General features: G+C 36.9%; 1 protein-coding gene across 2 annotated transcripts in view; it reads left to right on the top strand.

Moving 5' to 3' along the window:
* The window catches only part of LOC106521108 (partitioning defective 3 homolog), a 330,008-nt gene that overhangs the window by 306,844 nt on the left and 10,884 nt on the right, over positions 1 to 12,280 (top strand). For both annotated transcript variants that reach the window (XM_014013528.1, XM_014013529.1), the window contains 1 exon segment: positions 10,008 to 10,136. In XM_014013528.1, the coding sequence (XP_013868982.1) occupies positions 10,008 to 10,136 (129 nt within the window).

The following is a 12,280-nucleotide window of genomic DNA, read 5'->3' as shown; positions in this document are numbered from 1 at the left end:
ATTATATTATATTATCTATTTTAAAGGTGTGTTCACTATTGTAAGGTGTGTTTCAACCCTGGTCATCAAGGTACACTGCCCTGCATGTTTTAGAGGTCTCCCTGCTTTGACACACCTGATTCAGATGACTGCAGTTCAACAAAAGTCTGTTAAATAGTTATCAATTTAAATCAGCTGTGTTGAAGCAGGGAAACCTCTAAAACACGCAGGGCAGTGTGCCTTGAGGACCAGGGTTGAAAAACACTGCATTGTTGTAAAACAATATATACAGTATATGTCAATGTAATAGCATAAATATGATTAACAAGCATTACAGAAGTCTTAGCTTTTCAATCACCTGTCTTAATCCATGTTGGAACAGATATTGAAGCTTGAAAAACGAGGCAGTCAAAGCAAAGCAGTAGCCATGCTACAAGCAGTTAGCTTAATCCAGGACTTGGAAAAGTGTAAATTCTCCCGCTGTCTTTGTCTCTTTCATGTCCTGCTGATCAGGTCGCTTTTCTATTTAAAGTTTATCCTGGTGTGTTCTCTTCTGAAAAGGTTTTGTTTTAAGAGACATAAATGAGTAGTTTTTAGCTCCTCCATTTCTCCAGTGGGTCCCCAAACCCAGCCTAGCGACCTGCAGTGCTATGACGAGCTTTTTTATTTTTATATTTTATTTTTTTTACCTCTTCTGCTAGGGCTAAATCTGCAGAGACCTAGGACCATAAAATACTATAACACTGATTGGCCAATTTATTTTTTAATCAGCCTGACAACTGTAATGTGATTGGTTATGAGACTGCACTCCTGGGGCTCTCTGTCAATCGCCCCGTGACAGAAATTAATCCAGTTTGTGGAAATTTACTGGTAAATAAATGTCAATACGTGGAGAATATAGATTATATAACATTTATAAGTGGATTTCTAAAAGTATATTTTGCATTTTTCTTCTTCTTGTCAGGGAGGGCGGCGCCCCAGCGCCCCCTATGGGCCGGACGCCACTGACTACACTAAATTTAGATCATGATCTGTAATGATTTAGCCCTTTTTGGGATGAATAAGTTTGGTTAGCTGTAGCGATCATATTGGTACGGTTGACACTAAATGCTAATGAGTTGTAAATGAACACACAAATATTAATTGCTGCGTGTTTTATTTTAAACTGTTCAGTGGTTCATAAGATATTTTGCTGACAGACAAACTCAAACAGGTAATACTCACTACATACTCTGACCCTGACCCTACCTCAACCCCTCTAACTGTTTTAAGCAAAGATGTTGTACAGTTTGTGTTGCTCAGGATATGTATTGGGGATGACGTTAATCAACTAACACGTACTTTTTTGTTCAATAACTGTAAATTAATCAAGCTATAGATATTTTTCAGTTTCCTAAAATCACTTGGCTTCATTGGGTTTCCCTATAATGTATTCACTTGTCATCAGTACATCCAATGATTATGTTCTGACAGTTTTATAGAAAGCCATCCACTGGTCCATGAAATATTTTGCTAACCCAAAAAAAAAAAAAAAAAGCAAACACAGACTCAGAGGTTTAAGCCGTAAATTGACCAAATCCAGATTAACTGGACCTCAGATTTAGGATAAAATAAGTTAGTAAAAAAAGTTTAAAACAGTAAAAACTACTGGTAAGAAGGTGTTAATGTTGACTGGCTTTGTTAAATACTTGTTTATTTTTTTTTTGTTTTAAATTACATTAGTTTGTGCTACCCAGTTGATGCTAACATATAGCTCCATTTACCTTACACCAACCCAAGCTGTAGTAATAAACAATATATTGGGTTGTTCCTAATAAAAAAATAGTACCTCTAATTTCAACAGTTAGCAACTTTAACCCATTTTTTGTGTGGAATATTTTACTCAGTATCTTGGGTCAAACTGGTAACCAAACTTTGCTGACCTAAAGTCATTGAGACTTGGCTTAATGTGAACAAGAACTGGGTTACAATTTGATTTTTTTAACCCAGCAGTTATAAATACACTTATTCACTGTAACAGTTTTTTTTTAAACTCATAGATGTTAGTTTAAAAGCAGAGAACATCCTCAGTTACTTGCTCTGATGCAGTTCCAGCTCTTCAGATGTTGCTGCAGCTCTGTTTATCTCATTTCTGTTTTGTCTCTGAAACTACAATAGAAAAAAAAATCTCAATAAGAGTGGATTAACTTTTAGACAGGATTATTTTTTCTTTCTTTTAACCATGCCCCCCCACCCCCCCCATTACAAATGGAATGTAGTTGTTGATCAGGCCATTGGACACAGTCACAAGCATGAAATGAAAAACTGAGCAACTCAGAAAGATTATTCTTTGAAAAAAGAAGCTTGAAAAGAGAAAAGAAATGGATTGAAGGAGATATAACTGGCATAGCAAGAGAAAAAAAATCTAAGACAAAAATAAAACAATTTTGTGATACTGAGATATAGCAACAATTTCCATATATCTGCCAGAAAATCTTCATTTCCATGTAATAACATATTTATGGTAAACAGGTGGCAACAGTGATATTGGTTGAGAAAAATACCATTTAAATGCAATGATCTGAGTTGACACACGATGCTTATACATGTTTTTTTCCCCCTTCAGTATATATATTGGTGAAAGACCAAGTACCGTCTCACTAAAATTGAGCAATCCCAAATATTACAATCTCGTTGTCGCTCAGCGGGGTAACCATGAAAAGCGTGGAAGTTTGTAGTGAGAATCGTTTTTCCTTCTTTGTTGGCCTGTGGTGTCATCCTCCTGCTGTGTCTGATGTCATGAATAAATGCATGTCATGTCTCCATGGTGCAAAACACAACGGCTTCCCACCCAAGATGAACCCTTTTTGATTCTCAACCTCATCTTCCTTCTCCCATTGTTTTTTGTTATCACTGAAAGTCTTAGAAGAATCTTCTCTTCAGAGCTAAAGCCAATGAGCAACCCCATACCATCACGTCTGTGGAAATCATTTGGCCCATTATGCTCTCACACTTGTTCAATGAGGCGAAAGTGGAGAGGTGTCAGATCTTAATGTAACCTGCAAAAGGCAATGCAAGGCACAAGCACATAAAGAGTTTTCTAATTATGAGGACACTGTTTTATTTAAATCTTTGTATCTTGTCTCTTGAAAAATCCCAGGGAGAAATCATTTCTCCTGCTATGTGCTGAATGCTGTTATTATATCGTTTAAATACAGGCTAAGAATTTGAGTTACTCTTCCTAAAAGAGGCTAGTGTATAAAACTTAACAATCTTTTAATTATGAGTCAGTATGYTTTCTGCATGTTTGTTTTTACTAGGGTTTGGCAATGTGGGCATAAAAATCATCGCGATTAATTGCAGCCTCTAGAGGATAACAAAAAATATAATGATTAATAGGTAACAAATGCACTTGCATGTAGCTGACATTGTGGCCCTGGTCTGTTTTGTTTTGGTCTTTCCTCATATTCCGGTTTATGTTGGTGTTTTTTTATAGCGTTAGCATTAGCTACTCCACACTGGCTTTCACCATTGGGCTCACACACAAAAATATGTCATCATCACATGGCATTAATTGCTGTTATTGCAAAGTGGTGAATATTAATTGTCAACAGTATTTCTGACAAATAATTGCACACAATATGATTTTTGTCAAARCCTAGTTTTTACTAGGCTTTTTTTCTCACTCCAGTTTTATTTACTGTGGATCTGATACTCAAATCTAAAATGTTTGTCTTCTAATCTAGAAATGTGCAGAAATGTTTGACTATTAAAATGTATGTGGATTCAAACAGTCAATGTGACTGTTGTTTTGGTACCTGGCACCTGTTAGAGTCCCACACTGCCAATATCAAAACACTATAAAACCACAAGATGACAGTAATGTGCCAAGTTGTTTCTCATCTGCTGTAGTGCTTTCCAGCAGGGGCGTTATGTTCAGCACACTGGCCCTAAAGTCTTCAAGTAACCCTGCTTCTGCCTCTGTCATTGTAATTTGGAAATAATTACAAAGTGGAAACTGTTTCCACTGGTGAGGTACACCTTTACTGCCAGAAAAAAAGTCTTAACATTGACCTATCAAACTGGTAAAAAAGAAGAAATACAAATACAATACATGTGCACTATGTTGTTTTTCTTGATATAATYTATTTTTAGTTACAGGTCAGTAAGTAGACTATATAAAACACAACTCTACATCCTGACCAAATGAACAATGTTGTGGCTGGGAGAAAGAATGACCTAGATAGAAAAACATGTCTAACCTCTGAACACCTTTTTTTTTTTAAATGAAGCTGTAAAATATAACACTTTTATTTTCATAAATCGAAGGCTGTACTACTTAGTGAGCATGGTGACCTCACATAGAGCCATGAATATCTATGCATTAGACATAAACATTTTATTACATCTTATGAGTATGTCTCAGACTGTCTATCAATAGATTATAAGTGAAGCTTATTTTCTATGAGAAACAGCATTCTTGTTTCAGATAAGACTTTGAAACAAGCAATAGACATTGTGAAAAGTGTGATAAGGTTTCACTCGGTCTTTTTCAGCTTAAGCTTTGTGTGTTTGTAACAATGTCAAAATATAGATAAAAATGGCTTATAATCAGTCAATTATCTACAAATATGAATAGCACTTTATCTTGAAATACCATGTCACATTACTAACAAAGGACTGCTAGTGACATCCCTGATATATTGTCCTGGCTGTAGCACTATTAGGAAACTGTTTCAGAATAGACTAGAAATTGTTCTAGAATCTAGAATCCTCTACTGTAGAAGCCTCAAAATACTGTATTTTTTTTTCCTTTCTTATTTTCTTAGAGATAATATATATTTTTCAGCATTTTTTTACTTATTGCCATYTTATTCAAGGTTGGAAGCATATTTATTTATTTTCCTCCTGACTGCTATCAATCCAGTTACAGGGGATGGGTGCTCCATCTCTACATTAGACATATGAGGGGGTCTTTGCCCCAGGAGATGTGAATTAACTTTCAGGTTGGCCAAGCAGAAACCATAATGATTCTTATTGTCTGCCCTTGAAATTACCTTGTCATCACCTACTCAAACTGTTTGATGCACCCCCCACCCCCACCCCCCCCACAACTCACCCAGGCCCATTTACAAGTTTGAATATAAAAAATGCACCATCTACTCTCAAACCTGATGGCCTGTCACAGTATTTCATTCACTTTCAACAGCCAACCAGTTAGGGTGAAATAATACACAACACGTCCTGCGTCTGTTTCTTCTTAAGCCAGCAGCTAAATAAACCACATCAAAATTCACCACGGAAGACATCAAAACAGATTAGCTTCTTTTAAATCCACTCCTCAGATTAAATGATTGTAAAAATCAAACTGGCTTTGAGGCTTTGCATAATTTACCCCCACCCCTTTTTTTTCTAGTAATTCTGCCTTTGACTTTTAACTTCTCTGTTGTGTTGAAGTCTTGACAGACTATTACACTATAAGTCAGTGAAGATTATATATGACGCATCTATTACCCTTCTGTTTTATGTGATATACAATGCCATATTATGAACAGTGTATAAAGTTGTAGACTCTTTTGTTAAAAGCAGACACATCAAAAATACCTAAAGCTGTCAGCAAACATCAACTTCAGGGCACTTAGACTAAACAACTCAATTTTAGAATCTAATGTTTCAAATTCCATATATTTAAATATGTTTCCGTAAGTTTTTTAAAGGTTAAGCTTTGTGACTGTTATGCCACGACAGTGACAAATATGGCATGCATTGTMTGTGGCATCAACAAATTATTAAGCTGTGGAATAAACACCATGTACTGTATGTTTCAACACTGGGACATAACTGTCTTGTTGCTTATGCTTGTTTTTATTATCTTTCCTGTTCAAGTACCATATCTGTATCTGCAGCAATTGTTAGTGTTCCTGGCATATGTGCAGCATAATTACAGTGTTGTTCATGATGTTATGTGGTTGTGTGGTTGAAAGTTACATTGTTCTGTAGTGTAAGCGTGGTGCATGTGTGTATGTATGATTCCGTGATTGCCATTGCGGTATTGTCTTGTTTCCATTGATGTGGTGTTTTCTTTTTATGTGTGGCATTACAGCAGCATGTCTGAGACAATAACCGGGGTCTTTTTGTGGCCGATCATCCTTAAACCTGTGGTAAAAACCAAATGTCAGCTGTCTATCAGCTAATCTTACACATTGTTCTTGCTTGTGCTTTATATTGCTCTTCTCTAAAGAATTTAAATCATGCAATTATTCTTCTCATTATGTTTAAGTGGTACATTTTTTGAGGAACTAATTCTAAGTGGATAATGTTGAGTTTATATAGGTACATTTATCTTATATTACAGATCAGCACCATAAAATGCCACATAGATATTCCAGATATGCTTACTTCAACAATCCAAGATTTACAGTATATAACAGCAAGGACATGACAACTTGAAAATCATATTTATAATACGCCGTGGTAATGTAATGAAAATATGCAAATGTGAGAATGGGTTAAGCAATTTATTTGTCAGTGACTTAGATTTAAATGCAAAGCCCAAAATGTGATTTTTAAAGAGTTTTCCATTGTATCAAATAAATGGCTATCATGAACAATCATGTTTCACWTGCAATGTCATAAACAATAGAAATAAAGTTTATTAACCCATCAGTCATGACTAAGCATTTAAACAAATCAGTTTAAGCTTAAACATACAATAGTCACAATTCAGTAAACCTCCAGTATTTTTCATGTTTGCATGTATCTGTGACGCTGATCAAACCTGCATCACACTCAGGCTATTGTTTAACAGTTCACATACTTTTGTAACTTCAGTCAAATTCCTTTTACTGTGAGATTTTACAGTGAGCCTCATGTTTGGGAGCAGAATATCAAACAGGTCTTTGATCCACTGCACTGGAAAAAAAAAGATCAAAGCTTTGTAAAGATGTAAATGCTGAACTGTAAACTTTTCACCTGCCTTAAGTGGAGATAACTTTTCTTCAAACTGCATTGATTTTTGTTGTAACTTATTTTTTTTTTTGTCATTTTAGGTTGTAGATGCCAATCGATAAGTTATTATCAAGCCTCATCAGGCTCATTCTCAATACAACTGCTCTGACACCAATACAGATTATAGCCAATGTGCATCTAGACTCATGAGCTTCTCAGAGTTTCTTCTTCCCACCTGACACTGATTAACTATGTACCATTACTGTTTTTATTGGATTCTAATTCWGTTCTCAAATGAGACATTTATCTTACACAGACTTGCACAAATGTCGATACGGTTAGCATTTTTTTGTACACATTCATGTCATTATTTCTTTGTCTCTCTGTTGAGAGACTAATGAATGTTAAATAATATTTTGGGGTTTTGTGCACAAGTGTAAGTTTGAAGGCTCAATATGAGTTTCAGGACTGATTGCCAAAGCAAAGGGGCAAAGCCATGTTATCACTGAACAAGCAGATACCACAAATAGCATTTATTACTTATCCTATTTCTGAACCTGTGCTTTGCTCTGGACTCTCCTTTGCCAGACACAGTTCACAAAAATATAATGTATCATGTGTTGCTGCCACATGTCTGGGTTCTTGCTCAGCTTAATCCACCAATATGCTTCACAGTGAAGATTTTGCTCACCTCAATAAAATTGATTTAGAAGGAAGAGGGGAAAAATGTTGAGAGGAGATGTTTTTCCTCCCTTAAGGTTAGATTATGTTTTTTTTTAAGGGAATGTGTGGCAGATACTGAGAAACGAGGAAGGGAAAATAACCTCAGGAAGTTAATAAAAGTCCTTGAAGGAAGGTAAGAGAAGCTGTCACGTTCTCCGGTGATAGATCGCAGAGTCATTATTATTAGCCTCCTCAACCCTGCCACAGAGTTTTATACCTTAGTAGAGCCATTTCTTGATTAATTAATCAGGTAATGTATTAGATTGGTGATAGAAAAGAGCCCACACATTGCTCACTCGGCTTTTCCTGGCCCTTTTACAAAGCCACAAACTGGAAATAACACATTCCATTACAATTTCTGTATAGTCTCTACCAATAAGAGAATTTAAGTTGCTTTTAGAGTAAAGTAGAATAATAAACATCCAAGGGGTTACCGGCTTCTCATCCCATGAAATATCTGCTTCCACCTGCTAAAAGTCAACCTTGTCTGATGTAATTTTTCAGCCTTCAGGAAAAGTTTTCAAACTGTCAAGTAAAGCTCAGCTATGGGGAAGGTAAAAATAAACTCAGAGCAAAGCACCATGGGACTGGGAGACTGCAGAGCTTAATGTTTTTTTTTCTCCTCTTTCAAATTGAGCCGAGCTGCTCAAAAAAGGCCCATGTGAAACATCGTAATCGATGTCTGTATAGAAAACACATAGAGTTGCATTGTACAACACAAACGTTCAGTAAAACGCTTATTGTCTGTGATTTTAGTCATTGGATTTGTTCTCACATGTGACCACCTAACCCCATATACTGTAGACATTTTGTTTTGCTTTTACTTTGTCTCTTAAGGAAGTCAGATTTATTCATCCAAAAAAAAAAGAAAAAAAAAAGATTTTGAGTTTTTTCCAGCTATCAAAAAGCTACACTGAAAATGAGAAACAGCTTCCATGTACCATTTATGTGTCAGACCTGTCACTGCATCTGTTGTTGTTTATGTTTTAAAATTTAGCAGCTTTTTTTTTAAGGTTCTCATCATGCACAAGCTGGGTGGAATTTGCACACATATCCTCCAGAGCATCACGAGCTTCTTCTTGGATTCGGAATGCAGAAGCTGTGTTGCAATAACTGTTTCCAAACTTAGCACTCAGGGGTTTTTAAGGCCCAGTTCACACCAGATGATGACCTTGCTAAAACATAAAAAAAAATAATTCAACCTGGACATAGAAGATCTTTGTAAGGGCTTGGTGAAGTCTTCAGGTGCCTATCAAGAATGTAGATGTGACAGAGAGCATAAGAGTTCATGGTGGGTTTCTAGTACATACAATTACACAAATACACAAAAACTTAAAGAGGTTGTGGTGATTTATTACAGGTAGAGCTTTGGGTGTGGTGGTAGTGCATCATTCAGGATGAGAGTGCACCCATGATGTGGGACTCCAAACCAGTGGTGTGACTTGGTTGTGAAGCAGGACTGGCCTTGCTGGCTTTGTGTCAAGACTCCAACCATGAAGTCCACAGCATAGAAACAGCCTAGTGCAGATTATATACTCATAGCGGTAGCATTATGCTAGCATGGCATGGTCTTAGCCACATATGGAACCATTCCTAATGGGGCCGGACCAACAGCCTAAACCCAAATCTTTCAAACAGAACAAAGGTGATGTCAACCAGTGTGAGGTGTTGGTGTCGTCACCCATAAGTGTTTTGTGCCACAGTTTCTGGCTCTAACATTTTAGCTACTCAGAGCCAATTAACCAGAATTATTTAAAATCCAACAGCTTTGCTTATTTGTCATTTCTGTTATGAAACTGTCACAGATTTAAGCCATTAAATTGAACAGTCACAGTTGTTGCCTGCAAGTGTTGTTTCTTTCACTTACATTTTACCTGCTTGCAGGTAGTTTGTTTCTTTTGCCCAAACTTGACTCTTGAGCTGTCTGAGCTGCCATCACTCTTAGGTAAATTGCAAAACTCAGGTAGGAATTCATGAGCTTAACCTCTCCTCAGTGAACTGAGTTTATCTATTTTTGTTGTTGTTGTTGTTGTTGTTCACTCTAAAATGTGCCCAGACTTCTGTTCTGTGCCAGATGGGTTGTTGGCAGGAAAGGAAAACACTTTGTGGAGTTAGAGTATTTTATATGGCTTCATGCATTTTATGTGCTTTTATATGAAGTAGCTAACTAATGATCAAATATAGAATTGCTGTCCTCCTTGGTTGTCTCCACATAGTCACACCTGCAGGTCTTGACAAGTCGAGACTTCAATTTTAAACAGTTTCATCTAAATATTCCTGATAAACGTTGGGAGATAACAGTCATAAAAAAATATACGTAGCTTTAAGATATTCACAGTGTGGGCTTAAAGTCTAATCGACTGTTTGTGTTTTTGTAGATTTGGAAAAAGCAAAAGGGACGAGCGGCCAGATGACAAGATGGAAAGAAAAAAATCCAGTAAATTTAAAACTGAAGAGTTGCAAGCGTCAGAGGAGGAGACCCATCAAATGAGGCCGGAACAAGAAAGGTGAGCACCCTGACTTACCCTACATTCACTAAAGCTGAATGAATTACTGCAGTATAAKAAAGGATAAAAGGAGGATGAAAAAAGGAAAAAAAAACTTGGATGGCTAGAAAATTACCAAATCACGTAATTAAAAGCCAAGGTTGGAAAATGCTGTAAAAGCACTCAGGTGTCAATTTGTGAATTGTCCTTTTCTTTTATATCAGTGCATTAAATAGATCATTTATGGATTGTAGTTGCCCGAGCCATTCAGGCACTGACCTGCTAATGGTAGGCCCCTCTGAATTTAGTGTGATTGAATGGTGCTCATTATAGTAGTGAAATCAATGTAGCTCTGTGTGTTTCTTCTCATCCACCTTGCCCAGGTTGCTAATCCTTCCAGGATATGTTTTTCTTTCWTCTTCAACCTCTCCTGTTAGTTCTGTGTTTTTAGGCATTTGTGGACACTGGACCATACACACAAAAAAAAGAGATAGAGAAAAGAGCAATGCATTGAGCTTACTGTGTGTACCTCGTTCCTCACAGACAAGCCCCATTTAATTTTCTCCTGTGAGGAAGACAATATTGGTAGTAGGATGAATGAAAAACCAGCTTGCTGCCTCCATTGTTCCACACRAGCTAAATGAACTCAGTAATCAAACTGCTGTTGGTAATGACAGCTAATTGAATAGAAACAATGGGGCTTGATAGTACACCCTCTTACAGTGGAGGGAAGAAATGGATGGATGGCTGCTGAAAATGTTATACACAGACACACACACCAAACCGGTCACAAAGGCAGTCTCCCCTGCTGAATGGAACATCTGGAGACCTTGCTCAGAAAGCCATTGCCTTATTTATTTTATATTTGGTTTTCAGCCTGTCCTATCCATTGAGGGTGTGAAACTCTGCTGAACATCCAACGTATTGCCATCAATATGCGCCAGAGACCTACAAGTCTGATTCTGTATACAGATCTGTCTTCCATTGAGCTGCTTATGCTAAGCAATAGAATCAACACAGAAACAGAGTGGGCATTAAATCAAGTGCAAGACCTCCCAACCCTCCCCACATACTGTATACACACTATTTAAACCCTTTTCGTCATTTTGTTACGGTTGTCACACATTTCATTGTCTGCTGCTTCGTCTTGAGCTCATTATCATACTTTGTCTTGTTTGTGTTTGTTACGCATGTCTGAACTCTTCCTATGTTTTCTATTCCACATTGTAACTTATTTATTTATTTATTCATGCCTGTTCCCAAATCCCATCTTTGAACCAGACTAGGATTGGCCCTCATTTAAAAGCAAGGGAACCCTAAGGGAAATGGTGGTGGGTAATAATAAAAAAAATAATAACACTTGCCATAAAGCCAATATTCAAAGTATTAGGGTTCAGCAGCATGACAGCTAAAAATCCATTACTTCTTGTAGTCTTTGGTAGGACTAGTGTTTTACGCTCCCATGGTGATATATTTGATAGTCAAAGTTGTCTGCAAAAGCCATATGATTGATTAGATTGCAGATACAGTATGCAGACAGGACATTCTAGAGGGCTTTTATGAAATTATGACCATTCTGGGCTTATGAAGCTGGCGGTTGTCAGATAGAGCCACATGTCAGCACAGCCCGTAGTRAGAGCCAAAGTCCCAGCTCAATTGAAATTAGTGGTCATTAATTCGAGCAGACAGTTTTGACAAGGGRTTTAAGTGTTTCAAAATAGGAGTCAGCAATGAGGTGAAACAGATTAATTCATAAAACTTGCCCCTTTTACCCTGCAATAAGGTAGTCATGGTCATATATTTTAAACCCTGACCTTAATATGATTCTTGCATTTGATGGTTTGGRGTGTAGTCTTTACAGACACATTCCATTTATTTTAAACCAAATTATTACACTGAATTGATACCTTGRCAAAGTCTTATGGACTGTAAATGATGGCAAAGAGAGTACATAAAACTTGCATTTCATTAAAATAACTTAAAGTGTTGCATTCATTTAAAAAGATTATGCTTAGGCCTTTTTTTACAACGGATGACAATGATGCTCTGCTCTCCACAACCCACTGGATCTGATGGAAAGAGGCTGATGTTATACATTTGGAAAACCTCCTTCAACATGAATATAATCATGATGCTGCCTTGCTGTTACATGCCAAATAGTATTT

This window comes from Austrofundulus limnaeus, unplaced genomic scaffold, assembly GCF_001266775.1.
Source record: "Austrofundulus limnaeus strain Quisiro unplaced genomic scaffold, Austrofundulus_limnaeus-1.0 Scaffold103, whole genome shotgun sequence".
NCBI lineage: Eukaryota > Metazoa > Chordata > Actinopteri > Cyprinodontiformes > Rivulidae > Austrofundulus > Austrofundulus limnaeus.
This window is presented reverse-complemented; position numbering and strand designations above follow the sequence as displayed.